Consider the following 14,745-nt stretch of genomic DNA (forward strand, 5'->3'; position numbering starts at 1 on the left):
GAGGCGAGCTGGTCCCTGGGGGAAGGGGCGGATGAGAGGGTGAAATTCACCAGAGGGATTCTCCTAACGGCTGAGGGAGCAGGTCCGAAGCCCGCCCCGCCCTCCCACCATCTGAGCTCAACTCCGATTTGGGGCTTGGGTAACTGTTCCTCCTTCCCCTACACTGTTTCTAGTTTCTGGTTTGTTTTCTCCTAATCAACACACAGGGTTGGTTGTCCTCCTGGGGTGAAGGATGGGAAGGCTGGAGACCTTAAAGGCCAGCCCGACCCCTGGGAGGTGCCAGCCCCCTTTCCAAAGGGCCTGCCCCTCAAACCCGCGCATGCGGCCCCTGGCGGCTTATTGCTGAGGTGGACTTGGAGTGGGGGCTCCAGGTTAGGGAAGGCATGCAGTGTGTGGGGGGAGGTGCCCCAAGATGTAACTGGCATAATTTGGACTTATTTACACAAGTTGATGGCAGGGAGATGTCCTATGGCTCGTGGAGACCTGAGAAGGCTTTTTGGGGGGAGGGAAGAGTTGGGGGGACGGGCTGTGGCCCCTCTCTCCATCCTGGGGGCCCAGGTTGGGGGTGAGGGGCCCGGGGGTGTCTGCTGGCATCGTCATCTCGGTTGCATATTATTAATGACTTTTTGATTTTTTTAAAAAAACCCTTTTCCCCACCCCCCACCCCCAGCTCCTTTGACCTTCTTCCCGGTCACCCCCGAGTCCCCCCACAGGGGGGAGGGGAGCGCTAAAGGATGGAGGGCAGGGTCGGGGGAGCGCGGCGGGCGGCCCGGGGAGAGCCAGGGGGGGTGGCAAGGGGCGCGAGGCGCAGGGACACCCCGCTCAGGCCCGCGATGCTGCTCAGGCTGCGGGATTTCTCGTAACCTGGGGGGTGGGGAGGTGTGCAGAAACAGGGGGGAAGCACGAAGATGGGGTGCAGGGAAGGGTCCGACAGACAGACCCAAGGCAGGGAGAAAGAGACAGAGAGAGAAAGAAATGGAAGGGGAGGACAAGAGATACCCAGAGACAAAGAAGGCGAGAGAGAGAGTCAGGCAGACACAGACACAAAAGGACGGATGACAAGAGACAGAGATAGACAGAGATGAACCAAGAAGATGGAGAGAGAAAGTGAACAAATCGGGGAGTCAGTCAACATCGATGAGAAAGGTGGAGACATCGGGGAGGGGGGAGAGACTCTGGATTAGGAGGCAGGTTGGTACCCACCGAGCCTCCTCCGCCCCATTCCCACCACAGTCTACCCCCCTTCCTCCCCTCCATTGGTCCCCTCATCTGAGGCAAAAGGTGGGGGGCAGCAAGGCGGGATGGTGGGCGGCAGGGGCGTGGGGAGGGGCTGGGTGGAATGCACGTGGGAGCAGCCAGCGGAGAGGGCAGGGAACGGTGCGGCCGCCATGGCGGGGCTGGGGGTTGACCTAGTTGTAGGGAAAGAGGGCAGGCAGGGGGTGGGGTCTGCAAGGGGGCTGAGTGGAGCGAAGCTGGCAGTGCCCTTGGGGAGTCAGATGAGAACTCCAGAAGCAGTGGGGGTGGGGTGGGGGGGAGGGAGCCTCCTCCAGAAGATTCTAAGGACGGGGTCGGGGGTGGCGGGCGGTGAGGCGGAGGGCTGGGGAGAGGGACATCTTTAAAGGGTCCAAGAAGGCTCTGAGCTTCTGACGGGTGCGGGAAGGCTCTCACGGGCATCTCACAGCTAATGGGACTCAAGATCCAGCAGCAGTGTGTGTGGTTTCTGCAAAGCCTGGGGCTGCCTGCAGGGTTCTGCACCCCCGCAAGGAGTTCTGTGGCTTTTCCAGGCAACGCTAAGGGAGCTGTCTGGACAAAAGGTGTCTTGATCGTAGGAGAGGGCTTGGGGGGAGAATTGAAGCCCAGTGTCTTGGGGACACCCCCTCCCAGCCATTCCCAATTGCTAACCTGGGGGGAAGGGGCAGGGGGGGACCGAGAGTCTCGCGAGGTCTCAGGCGGTGACAAGAGCTGGGGACAGAAATACACAGAGTCACGGGGGTGGGGAGAGGATGGTCAGGGGAAACCCCCCAACACAGCCTCACTGTTGGGGGGACGGAGAAACGCCGCCGGGATCTCTTCCTCCTCTCTGGTGTTTTCCGGGGGAGGGGAGCAGTGAAATGGGGGGCGGCTGAGACATCAAATATGGAAGGAGCTTCCGGGGTGGCTGGGGAGGGGGAGGGGAGGGGGAAGGATGGGAGGAGGGAGAGTGCTGGGGAGGAGTGGGAGCCAGTGATCAGGTGAGGGCAGATGTAGCAGGGAGGAGCAGGGGTGGAGGACAAGCCCGGAGGGAAGGAGGGTCTTGGGAGGACCATAGGGGACAATTAGGGAGGGAAGAAGCGTGGCGCAGTGGCTCAGACCTGTAATCCCAGCACTTTGGGAGGCCAAGGCAAGCAGATCACTTGAGTCCAGGAGTTCGAAACCAGCCTGGCCAACAAAACCCCATCTCTACTAAAAATCCAAAAATTAGCCAGGCATGGTGGCAGGCACCTGTAATTCCAGCTACTCTGGAGGCTGACACAGGACAGTCACTTGAACCTGGGAGGCAGAGGCTGCAGTGAGCCAAGATTGCGCCACTGCACTCCAGCCGGGGCGACAGAGCGAGACCCCATTTCAAAAACAAAAACAAAAAGGTTGGGAAGGGAAGGCTGTGGTAGGAGAGACTCTTGAGGGAAGGAGCATGGGGAGCAATAGGCCAAAGGGGTCTTGTGGGAGGGAGGGTTGTGGGGCTGAAGGACAGCAAGGAGAAGGCTTGGGGAGGGCTGGAGGGGGAAGGATCCAGGGCACCAGGGGTAGAGGCTTCAGCCCACCCCATCAGCTCCAGCCATGATTTGAGTTCAATGAATGGATTTTGGCATCATAGGCAAGAGAAGCAGGGACCTCCCCCACCCAGCCACCCCCACCCCAATCCTCCCTCACCCATAGGCCCACACCCTCCCCGCACCCTCTCCCCCTCAATCCCACAGGGGCCCCTCTAGACCTGGGGGTGGGGAACAGAGGGAGGTAAAGGACTGGGAGTGGGTGCAAGCAGGGGGAGGAGTTAGGAGCAGGGAGGGGAGTGGGGGGGTAATGAGATGGAAATGGACAATGATGGGGGGGTTGCAAAAAGGAGAGGTGGGGGGGATGGAACAAGGAGCCAGACAGTCCCCCCTCTGGACTAGGAGCCCGGAAGCCTGGGGTCTCGGCCCTTGTGCTCTGTGGCCTGGGGTGGTGGGTTGGTCATGGCCTTCCTTGAACGTCTGTGAAACACAGGGGTTTAGGTGAGGCCATCCCTGGAGGCCCCTCAGGTTCCCTTATGGTATCTCCTTAGGCTGTGGACAGGGATCCTTTAGGATGTGTCTCTGCATTTCTAAAGAAGATTCCATAGGCGGTTGTTGAATGAATGCGTGATGGATCACATACCTTCAGGTGGCTTCCCTTCACGTTTAAGATAAAGTCCCACCTCCTCACCATGGCCGAAAACCCAACCTGATCTTTCTCCCTGGACTCCAGCAGCCCTCTCCCCTTGGCCACTGGGATCAGCGTCACTGCGCTCCTTGCTGTCCCTTAAACAAGCCAAGCTCATCTTCCACCCCCTCCCCCGGGCAGCTCAGGGCCTGTGCACTTGCTGTTTCTTCTGCCTGCCTGGCCCTTTTCACCCTCCAGGTTCTGTGTCACCTCCTCAAAAAGTCCTTTGCAGAACTCCTTTCCTTCCCCAGAGACAGGGTCTTACTCTGTCCCCCCAGGCTGGAGCACCATGGCACAATCATGGCTCACTGCAGCCTCCCAGACTACTGGGCTCAGCAGTCCTCCCACCTCAGCCTCCCAAGTAACTGGGTCTACAGGCATGCACCACCACACCTAAGTTTTTTTTTTTTGAGGAAATGGTCTTGCTGTGTTGCCCAGGCTGGTCTCAAATTCCTGGGCTCAAATGATACTCCCACCTTGGCCTCCCAAAGTGCTGGGGTTATAGGCAGCAGCCACTGTGCCCAGCCAGACCTCGTCAACTGAAGTGGCCAGAGTAATAGCCTTGTTCCTTTATCTTTATCTTAATTGCTTCTTTTCTTCTCTTTTTTTTTTTTTTGAGAGGGAGTCTCACTCTGTTTGTAGCCCAGGCTGGAATGCAGTGGCGTGATCTTGGCTCACTGCAACCTCCGCCTCCCTGGTTCAACTGATTCTCCTACCTCAGCCTCCCAAGTAGCTGGAACTACCGGTGCCCACCACCATGCCCGGCTAATTTTTGTATTTTTAGTAGAGATGAGGTTTCACCATGTTGGCCAGGCTGGTCTCGAACTCCTGACCTCAAGTGATCCACTGTCCTAGGCCTCCCAAAGTGCTGGGATTACAGATGTGAGCCACCCACCTGGCCTTAATTGCTTATTTTCTGCTTCTCCCTGTGAGGGGCTGGAAGCTTTTCCTGTAAAAGGCCAGATAGTAAATCTCTTTGGCTATAGGAGCTATATAGTCTCTGTCCCAATTATTCCACTCTGCTGTTGTAGCTTAACATGGTTGTGTTCCAGTAAAGCTTTGTTTATAAAAACAGATGGCTGAAAGATCAGGCCCTCAGGCTGGAGTTAGTTTGCTGACCCCTTATGATCTAGAGATTGTAAACCGTGATGGCAGATTCATGCTTTGTTTTATCCCAAATCTGTAGTGCCTGCAACTGTGTTCTCAAGAATCAGTTGTGGCCATGGCCATGCCTGTAATCTTAGCACTTTGGGAGGCGAAGGCAGGAGGATTGCTTGAGCCCAGGAGTTCAAGACCAACCTGGCCAACATAGCGAGACCCCATCGCTTGAATCCAGGAGGCAGAGGTTGCAGTGAGCTGAGATTGCACCATTGCACTCCAGCCCAGGTGACATAGCAAGACACTCTCAAAAAAAAAAAAAAAAAAAAAAAAAGAATCAGTTGCTGAAACAGTGAATGAATGGATTGAATACATGAATGAAAGGAGCTAGGAGTTGGCTCAGGTTGTTACAAGGATTAAAGAATATATGTTAAATTCCTAGCATGTGGTAAGTACTTGGTGATATTTGCTGAATGATTCATCTACTAAATAGCACCACACTCTATCCCCCTCACTTCTGCATGGCCGGCAGCCCCCAGCCTGTCCCTTCTGATCCCTGACCCCTGAGTCTCTCGGCCTCGTCCCTTCCTCTCCATCCTCCCAGCCCTGGCCCCAGCTCAGGCTTCCACCTGTCACCTCAGCCTCCTCTCCAGCCTCCTGACTTCCAGCCTCCCATCACAAGACCCCAGAGCTGCCCCTCCCAGCTCACCTGCCTCCTCCCCAGGCCCCTACACAAGGCTGCAGCCTCTCAGCCTGGAGCCTGCCTCATCTCTACCTGAGAATCCTCCCTCTGCGGTCTAGTCTCCTAAGCTCTGTCCTGCGGTTCCCTCCAGCCATTCCTGTGGATGGGATTTCTTCCTCTGCGTGTGGTCAGAACTCCTGCTCAACCTTAAGGCCCCACTGCAGATATGGAGTCTTCCCTGATGCCCGGCCCCGCCCCCTGGGAGTTTCTAGTGCTCCTCTTACTGTCTGTGCTCCCTCCATTTTAGCATGTATCGCCTCAAACCATGACTTTCTAGGTCCGTGTCTGCCTCCTGCTCCAAAGCGGAAGCTCCTGGGGGCATGGATTTTGTTCACGGTTGAACTCCCCATGCCCAGTACCTGGGACGCGTGGGTGCTGTCTAAGCGCTGGCTGAATTCACACAGGGGCATGGACGGATGGCTGAGCCTTTCTCTCCCCATTCTGCACCCAGAAGTGTTCTGGGTATGCCCTCCATATTCCTGATTGAATTTTTAAAAAAAACCTAGGACCAAGGAGGGAGGCAGAGATGTTGATGGCAGTGAGGATGGGGTCAGTCGTGAGGGCAGGTGCAGTGTGGGAGGCAGGGTTGGGTTAGTTCGGGGGTTAGTGAGGAGCAGGGTGAGTCCTGGGTAGGTGGGTGTGGGGTCAGTGTCAGGAGCTGGGGGTTAACTGGGTGCAGCTGCTTGCAGTGAGGGGGCCGGAGTCTCGGTCAGTGGGGGCTGCATGTTCTCAGAAGGGTTAGTCAGGCAGGAGTGGGGAATCTAGGGGTCCGGGGGATCAGAGGGTGGGGGCTACTTACCCCGGGGGGAGGGGGTTCGTCCACTAGGGGGATATCCAGGCCGCGGCGTTGGCGTTGAGGTCGGGCAAGAAGCTTGGGGGGCCTGGCTTACGCCAGTCTTGGGGGGGCAGTGGGGGAGCACCAGTGGCTGGGGGTGGGGGAAGAGGCCAGAGGGTTGGGGGGAATGGACATGGAATAAAGACAGGTGAAGGGTCAGTGGTGAGGAAACTTGGGGCGGGGGTACGGGGAAGATCTGGGAGGGAGGCAGTTTGGGGCCAAGGGAAGGGGGAAGGGAAGTCCAGTGCCTCCTCCCCCATCCCCTCTCCTCCCTCCCCTGGGCAGGGGAGAGAGAGGGAGGGTCCCAGGGGGTCAGTGGGGGGGCACCTCACCTTTTCGGATGGAGCCATCAGGGGAAGGGGCATAGTCGGTGAGGAGGAAGCAGGCTCGGTCCCGGCTATAGCGGCCACGGCTTCCAGGCGTGATGGGGCTCTTGTCTTCCGGGGACATGGCGGGCTGGTCAATGGCTGGGCAGTCCTCGTGGGCAAGCGCAGCTGCTGCCGGATCCCCATTGGGGCGAGGATCTGCATCCCAAGGTGGTCAGACAGAGAGACAAAGGAGAGAGTGAGGTGCGATGAACACGCGCTGGGGCGAGATGTCTGTGAGGAGCAGATGCTGGGAGCGTCGGCGGATGTTTGGCACTGGAAGTGGAGATTCAAGGGCAGGGTGATGGGAAGGAGTGGCCAGGAGGGTGGCAGGGGGCACAGCTGGGAGAGAGTATCAAGGGGGCGCGGCTGGGGGGTGATCATGGAGGGGTGTTGAGTGCTGGGAAGGGTGACTGCAGTCGGGAAGGGTGGTCTGGACAGGGAGTTGGACTCCCTGGTGGTGCAGGGAGGTGTTGAGAGCTGGGATGTGGTAGTGGTGCCAGGTGTGGGGTGCCAGGAAGGGTAGGACTGGGGTGGGATGCTGTTTAAAGATACGGTCTGGAGCTGGCCACAGTGGCTCATGCCTATAATCCCAGCACATTGTGAGGCTGAGGTGGGAGAATTGCTTGAGGCCATGAGTTTGAGACCAGCCCTGGCAACATAGCAAAACTCCATCTCTACAAAAAATAGAAAAATCAGCTGGGTATAGTAGTACATGCCTATAGTCCCAGCTACTCTGGAGGCTGAGGCAGGAGGATCACTTGAACCTGGGAGGTCAGCCTGCAGTGAGCCATAATAGTTTTACTGCTTCAGCCTGGGTGATAGAGTGAGACCCTGTCTCCAAAAAAGATAAAAGATAAAAGATGCCAGGCGTGGTGGCTTACGCCTGTAATCCTAGCACTTTGGGAGGCCGAGGTGGGTAGATCCCTTAAGGTCAGGAGTTCGAGACCAGCCTGACCAACATGGTGAAACCCCATCTCTACTAAAAATACAAAAATTAGCCGGGCACGGTGGCGGGCGCCTGTATTCCCAGCTACTCTGGAGGCTGAGGTAGGTGAATCACTTGAACCCAGGAGGCGGAGGTTGCAGTGAGCCAAGATGTTGCCACTGCACTCCAGCCTGGGAGACAGAGTGAGACTCCATCTTGGAATAAGAAAAAAAAGAGAGAGCTGGTTGTGGATGAAGCAAGCCGGGTGTTCGGGAGAAGTTGAGGCAGTGTTGGGGGGTGGTTGGCTGGAGCGAACTTCGGGGGGCTTGGTTGGGGTAGGGGTAGGGGGTGGAGGGATGGCTGGAGAGGATGTGGCAGGCTAGGAAGTGGCTGTTCAGGGAGAAGTGCTGGGCTCTGGGAAGGGCACCAAGGGCTGGGTTAGGTGAGAGATGGGAGGTGGGACCTGGGGGTCCCCTAGGCTCTGACTCCGGCTATTTTTAATTGGTGTGAAACTGGGTCTGTGGCTGAGGGAGCAAGATGGGGGCCAGGTGGCCCAGCTCCCTTTCTTGACCTACTTAAGGCAGGGCAGTACGGGGGGGCCACCAGCCTCTCCTTCTTCCCAGACTCCCAAGCCACTGCCTCTGAGGCATAGACACCCCCTGGGGGAGGAACACACACAGAAGCACAGGTAACTTTCTTCTCCCTCATCTCTCTCGCTCGTCTCTTCCTCTGAGCAGCACCTCTCTGGATCTCTCTCCGGGACCCTCCCAGGCTGCCTGCAGCAAAGCCAACTGACCAGGCCCTGGCTTCCGTTCTGCCCTGGGGGCTCTGCCCTGGCCTGACTCTCCGTTTTGAAGTCTGTCTGCCTCTTGGGCTTGCTGTCGTTAGAACCCAAACTCTCTGCCGCTGACTGCCCCCACCTCCGCCCAAAATCTACATCCCATCTCTCTCTGGTCTCCATGACAATCTCGGTTTCTGACTCCCCGCCTCAGACCCTATCGGCTTCAGTCTCTCTTCCCTCAGGGCTGTCTCCCGGATGCTCAGATGCTGCTATGTTCCCTGGGGTTCTGCCTCGGGTCTGTCTGTGATTCGTGTGAGACCCTCTCTCTGTGTCTCTCTCTGAGCCCCACGCTCCTCCGGGTCCCTCTCTCTGCACAGCTGATGACACTGCCTCTGCCTCGCCAGCCCCTCTGAATACCTCGCAAATCTGTTTCTCCCCAAAACTCTTTCCCATGAAACCTGTGTCTCTGTGTGATTATCTGTGCTTCCTTCTTGGCCTGAGCTCCTGCTGTTGGCTTTTTTCTCCCTCACCTCTTCGACGCCGACCACCCCAGGCTCTCTGAACTCCGGCAGCTACCTCCCCAGTCCTCCCCAGGTCTCCACCTGTGCCCCCGACCCCTGACGCCCAGGCTCACCTGCCCGGTTGATCTCAATCACCTCCTCCTGAGCCAACGGGCAAGGCTCACCGGGGGCCGGCAGAGGAGGCAGCCCCATGATCCCCAGCCCGCCCGCTCCCCCCCTGAGCAGCCCGGGGTGCGTGTGGGGCCCCGCTGGGTAGGCCCCGGCCACAGTCACCCCCACGGAGGGTGGGGTGATGGGTGGCGGCGGGCTGATGCCCCCGCTGCCGGGGTGTGGGTGGGGCGGGGGTGGCGGGGGTGGGTCAGGCTTGCAGTAGTTGGGCGAGCCCGGTTGCGGGGGCCGGGGGATGTGTTTGTTCTTCTTCTTGGGCAGCTTCTGCTTGGCCATGGCCAGCGAATAGTACATGCCAAAGTTGTTGACAATGACGGGCACGGGCATGGCGATGGTCAGCACCCCCGCCAGGGCACACAGCGCCCCGACCAGCATCCCCGACCATGTCTTGGGGTACATGTCTCCATAGCCCAGGGTCGTCATGGTGACCACGGCCCACCAGAAGCCAATGGGGATGTTCTTGAAGTAGGTGTGGTTGGAGCCCAGGATGTCATCGGGGTCGGCGCCAATGCGCTCAGCGTAGTAAATCATGGTGGCGAAGATGAGCACTCCCAGGGCCAGGAAGATGATGAGCAGCAGGAACTCGTTGGTGCTGGCGCGGAGCGTGTGTCCCAGCACGCGCAGCCCCACGAAGTGCCGGGTCAGCTTGAAGATGCGCAGGATGCGGACGAAGCGGACCACCCGCAGGAAGCCCAGCACGTCTTTGGCAGCCTTGGAGCTGAGGCCCGAGAGGCCCACCTCGAGATAGAAGGGCAGGATGGCCACACAGTCAATGATGTTGAGGCTGCTTTTAAGAAACTCCACCTTGTCCGGGCAGAAGGTGATGCGCATGAGGAACTCGAAGGTGAACCAGACCACGCACACCCCCTCCACGTAGGTCAGGAAGGGCTCCGTCTCCACCTCCACGTTGGTGATGTTCTCCGGAGGTGCCCCGGGGATCGGGGAGGCCTGGGTCACCGTCTTGTTGCTGATATGGATGAAGCCCTCATGGGTTTCCAGGCAGAAGGTGGTGATGGAGATGAGGATGAAGAAGAGGGAGGCGAAGGCCACATACTGCAGGGCAGGGAGGGAGAGAGAGGGCGAGAGGTGACCTAGGCATCGGGTTGGCCATAACATCCAGAAGACCCTTCCAGTGCCCCCTTTCCCAGCCTCCTGGGCCCAAACTCTGGGCAAAATCCAGGTATCTCAGCCCTGTGGCTCCATCACTTCGAGAATCCCATTCTCCCCTCTAAAGCTAGCAAAAGAGGAGAGAAAGGAACAGAGGCAGTTGGAGAAGAGCTGGCCCCAGCAGACGCAGCAGATGGGCAGCTTCTTTCCTTGGAAACATTTCTGGCCCCTTGCTGTTTCCTAGACCACCTCCCCCCACCCTCCTGTTCCCTGTGTCCTATTTCAGGGCTCCCCAGCAGGGTCCACAGGTTCTGCTGTGGGACGGGAGCCACCGGCCTAAGATCACACATCCTGTGTGTCTCGGAGGCTTTAGGGCTCAGCTTGGAGCTGAGCAGAGGGGAAGGGGAAAAGGTGGGCAGGGAGGCAGAATCATGAAGTGGATAAGAGTCAGAGAGCCTGCGTATGCATCTGGCTTTTAACCTGTCAAAACTGGGCAAGGAGATTGAGCTTTCTGAACCAGAAGTTTGTAGTGGGATTGTTGTCAGGATTAAATTAGATGAGCGTACAAAGGACTTGGCTCCAAACACAGTGCTTGGAGCAGTGCCTGGAACACAATAAGAAGACCTGAGCTGTTGTTAGGGTATGCAGGCAGCAGTTAGTTGGGGGGCAAGGTCAAGGCCTCACCCAGAGAGGACACAGCAGTGGTGGTGCCACAGAGGGGAGCTGGGGGTCTGAGCCCTTAAGGGAGGAGGGGTTGAAGGGTTAAGCCTGCAAAAATGGAAGAGGAGATAAAAGAGGAGAGTTAGGCAGGGTTTAGGGCCCTGCAAAGGAAGGGAGAGTCACTGGCCTGGACATTGTGGGAGAAGGCAGAGCCAGGGCCAAAGAGAAGTTAGGGCATTTGCCAAAGGGGCAGAGAATGAGGGGTGAAGGGTCCTGAGCCATTTCAAGATGGGGGATAACCAGAGTCCTGCCACACAGTGATGTGGGTTTTGATGAAGGCGTAGAAGAGGAGGGAGTGGGGTCAGGGTCTTGGAGAAGGAAAGCAATGGGCCAGGCCCCTAGAGATGTCATGGGCTTTATCAGATATGCAGAGGGGTGGGAGGGGAGAGGAGTGCATTGGGGAGGGAAGACAGGTGTTATAGTAAAGAGAGGGTTTTAATCCTGTGGGTAGTGGAGGAGGGAGGGCATGGGGAGTTTTGCTACTAATCAGGGGCACACAGCACAGGGAGGCCACTGCCGGACCACAGAGGACCTTGGACTTTGGGGTGGGCCAAGGGCCAGCACTGTCCCTCTGTGTACCCCCTTCCTCCACAGGGGTTGGGCTCTGGGCTTGACTTCACTGAGATGCAGAGCTGGGAAGTAGGGGGTGGAGAGTTTCGGGGCCACAGAGAGGACCCTAGACGTTGGGGTGGGCTGGGGGCCGGCGCAGGTCCTCTCTGCACTCCCCCCACCCCCACCCTCGCTTCTCTGCAGTGGTTTAAGAGGCCAGAGGCCTTCGCAGAGCGCATGCCTGGTTCCCCGCCCCCTCTGAGCCGAGCGCGCGGCGCTAGCTGCGGCACCGCAGTGGGGGCGGGCCAGCCGGGCCGGGGGGCGGGGCGCACGGCGGCCAGTACCGCGGACAGCTCCCCCGCCGCAGTGCGCAGCCGCAGCGGCTCGGGGCCGTCTTAACCCCTTCCGGGCCGGAGCCTAGTATTCAACGCGCAGCCGCAGTGTTGCTGCTTTCCGGCGGGGGGCCAAGGGCCAACAGTCTAATTAACTCCTTCCCTCCCAGGGCACAGGGAAAGGTGGGCACCCGCCGCAGTGCGCAGCTGCAGAGGCTGGACGGCGTCGGGATGGTTTAACCCCTTACTCCAGGGTGTGTCAAAAGCAGGAGGGGTAGGAGGGCATGGAGTCTCTGTAAGAAGGAAAGGAATGATTACGAGGAAAGGGGCGGGGGCAGGGGGCTGTAGGGTCGGACCCTCCACTTTGGTTTGGCCTCAGCTCCCAACTCTCTCAAGCCATCTCACTGGGAGGCTGGAAAGGGCTCGGCACACCCTGGACACCCAAAACACACTGGCGGAGTATATGAGTATCTCCCGTAGCTGTCCCGAACACCTAGCCTGACCATCACAGAAGAACTCTAACTTCATCCCGCCCCTCACCTCAGCACCCTTCAATGGGGTCACAGGAGAGAATGGCGCCCCAGGCCATGGGGGAAGGAACCGCTCAGTGTCTTGAGGGGGCATCTAGGGCCATGTCCCTTCCGCACCTCCTCTTCCCCACCTCCCCCCATCCAACCCCAAATCTCGCCAACTCAGCGCTTTCTGGGGACCAAACTTTATGCGGTGGCTCCAGGCGCCCCCCCCCGCTCCCTCCTCCGGCGCGAATGCGGCACTGCGGCTTCGCGTCCTTCCCAGCTCAGGACGCGGCACGGTGGGGGGAGGGTGCCAAGACCTGCTCCTCTGGGTGTTTGGGTCCCCAGGAGCCCAGGAGGGGGGTCCTGGGATCGCTCCTATTTCCCCCATTTCCAATTGCCCCCATTTTGCACTGCCCCCCTTTTCCACCACATTCTCCCTCCGGGGTCCCCGGGACAGGGAGGAAGTTAGTAGGAGGAAGAGGTTCAGGAGAGAACCCAGGGGGAGGGTAGTCATTTAGCCTAGGAAGTTATGGATGCTTGAGGAAAGTTTTCTGGGAGCGATGGAGAGAGCTTTGCGGAAAATCTGGAATTTGGAGAGAAGACTCTTTGGTTCACTTTGATGGAGGGGGACAGACTGAGGGGCTAGGTTCTGGGTTTTGCACAGGGGGGATTCGAGAAAGGAAGAGAGCAGGTGGAAGGAATCCCAGGGCAAGGTAGAAAGAATTGTAAGTTATTTTGAGATGAAAGTTTTAGGGCTGATGACTTGAGGGGCATCCCAGGGTTTGAGGTTAGAAAAAGTTCTAGAGCAGGAGGAAAAGTCACTTAGACTAGGAAAGGGGCTGTGGGGGCTTTGGATGGGGGGAGTCCCAGGGATAGAGAGTGCACTCTGCAGTTAAAATGATGGAGGGGAGAAGCTGCGAGGATCTATGGAGGAGGAAGAACAATTCTGGAGGACACGTGAGGGTTCTGGAGAGGAAAGGCATAAGATGGCATGGGATGCTTCTGGAGACACTGAGGAGGAGTGTGAAAGGCTTGGGGGAAGTCTGGAGCTTTATAGGGAAAGTCCTTGGGATGGGAGTTGGCGTGGAGGTTGAAGAGTGTTGAACACAGAGTGAACACAGAGGGGCCCTGGAGGTTCCAGCGGAGCAGATGCCCCAAGATGAGTCTTGGGAGGTGAAAATGTCCAGGCAAGAACAAGTGGAGGTTCAGAGGGGCCCAGAAGGCTGTGAGGTTGGGGTGGGGGAGTTTTCTGACACTTGGAGAGCAGAAGATACTGCAGGAAGGGGGTAGAAAAAATAATCACGAGATTCAAACTTGGAGAGAGAGGTCTTCTGGGAGAGGGGCCACGGGGTGAATCAGGGAGGTGCGGGGAGAGACTGAGAGTTGAATAGGGGGCCCCAGAGAGTCTGGAAGGCAGGGAAAGTGGGGGACAGGGCTCACAGGGCCTAGGAGAATTTGAGGGCTGAGAAGGGATGTCTTCTGAGGGGCTGGGGAAGGTCCAAGAAACCAAGGGCTGGACGGTGACCAAGAGTAGTGAGAAGAGATTTGGAGGGGCCCAGGAGACGTGAGGGTTGGGGAGGGTCTCAGAGGAGCCCAGGAAAGGTGGGGACCGGGTTGTTCAGAGAAGCACGGGAGATGCACGGTCTAAAGGAAGTGTCTAAGGGTCTAGGGTGGCCTTGGCGGGGGAGGGGGAACTTTGGAGGGGTCTGGAAGAGCCTGAAGGTTGGAGACTGTCTTTGGAGGATCTGGGGGATGGCTGCGAGAGGCGGGTGTGTTCGCAGGAGCCCAGGAGACTCAGGATTGGGAAAGAGGCTTCTAGGAGACTGAGAAGCCTAGAGGGACCCGGAGGGGTGTAGCTGGGGCGCTCCTGGGAGACTGGGGGGCGCCTGGAGAGGCGGGGGTGGGATGGATGGGGGCCCCGAGAGCGCGCTCACCCTGGCAGCCCGCGACGAGTAGGGGTCCTCGAAGAGCGCCCACACGCGGGGCTGCCAGCGGCGCCACCACGTGCCGCCCGCGCCGCCCGCGCCCCCTGGCGGCCCCCCGGCGCCGCCGCCCGCGTCCTGGAAGCAGAGGCGCTTGAGCTCGCCGCCCGCTCCGTCCAGGCCGCCGCCGCCCGCGCCCGCTTCGTCGTCCAGGCCTCCGTCGTGGGCGCCGGCGGCGTTGGCGGCGTTGGCGGCGCCCGCGGGGTCGGGCGCCTCGAAGGAGTCGAGCGCCTCCTCAGCGTCGCGATGCTGCCGGTAGGTCATCCAGCAGCAGGCCTCCACGTCGGTCTCGTCGATGCCCCAGAAGCCGAGCTCCTCCTCAAACAGGGGTCCGCACACGTCGGCCGGGCAGTGCAGCTTGCCAGTGCGGTAGTAGTTGAGCACGTACGCGAAGACTCCCGGGTGCCGGTCAAAGAAGAACTCGTCGGCGCCCGGGTCGTAGTCGAAGCGTGCCGCCGCCTCGGGCTCCGTCAGGCCGGCCAGCCGCGTCCCCGGCAGGGTGCGCAGCGTCGAGCGGTACGTCTCATGGCGCACGCCGCCCACGTTGATCACTATCTTGCCGCTGTCGCCACCGCCGCCGCCGTGCCGCCCCATGGCCGCCGCCGGCAGCCCGGGGCATGGCTCGGCGCGCCGGCCCCCGGGCCCGCGGGGTGCCGGGGGGCCC

General features: G+C 59.2%; 2 protein-coding genes across 2 annotated transcripts; both read right to left on the reverse strand.

Moving 5' to 3' along the window:
• Positions 1–650: 650 nt before the first annotated feature.
• LOC116464343 (potassium voltage-gated channel subfamily C member 3-like) lies at positions 651–14,739 on the reverse strand. Its single transcript, XM_032147599.2, is given in 6 exon segments — positions 651–864; positions 6,078–6,174; positions 6,176–6,204; positions 6,446–6,637; positions 8,822–9,929; positions 14,034–14,739. Coding segments are annotated over 6 exon segments (2,205 nt in total). The 5' UTR covers positions 14,676–14,739; the 3' UTR covers positions 651–727.
• LOC131382644 (uncharacterized) lies at positions 988–6,070 on the reverse strand. Its single transcript, XM_058435034.1, has 2 exons — positions 5,638–6,070; positions 988–1,962 (listed from the first exon to the last, which is right to left on the reverse strand). The coding sequence occupies exons 1-2, from the start codon at positions 5,716–5,718 to the stop codon at positions 1,129–1,131; spliced, it is 915 nt and encodes a 304-aa protein (XP_058291017.1). The 5' UTR covers positions 5,719–6,070; the 3' UTR covers positions 988–1,128.
• Positions 14,740–14,745: the final 6 nt, after the last annotated feature.

This window comes from Hylobates moloch, unplaced genomic scaffold (assembly GCF_009828535.3).
Source record: "Hylobates moloch isolate HMO894 unplaced genomic scaffold, HMol_V3 SCAFFOLD_447, whole genome shotgun sequence".
In the NCBI taxonomy this organism is placed as follows: Eukaryota; Metazoa; Chordata; class Mammalia; order Primates; family Hylobatidae; genus Hylobates; species Hylobates moloch.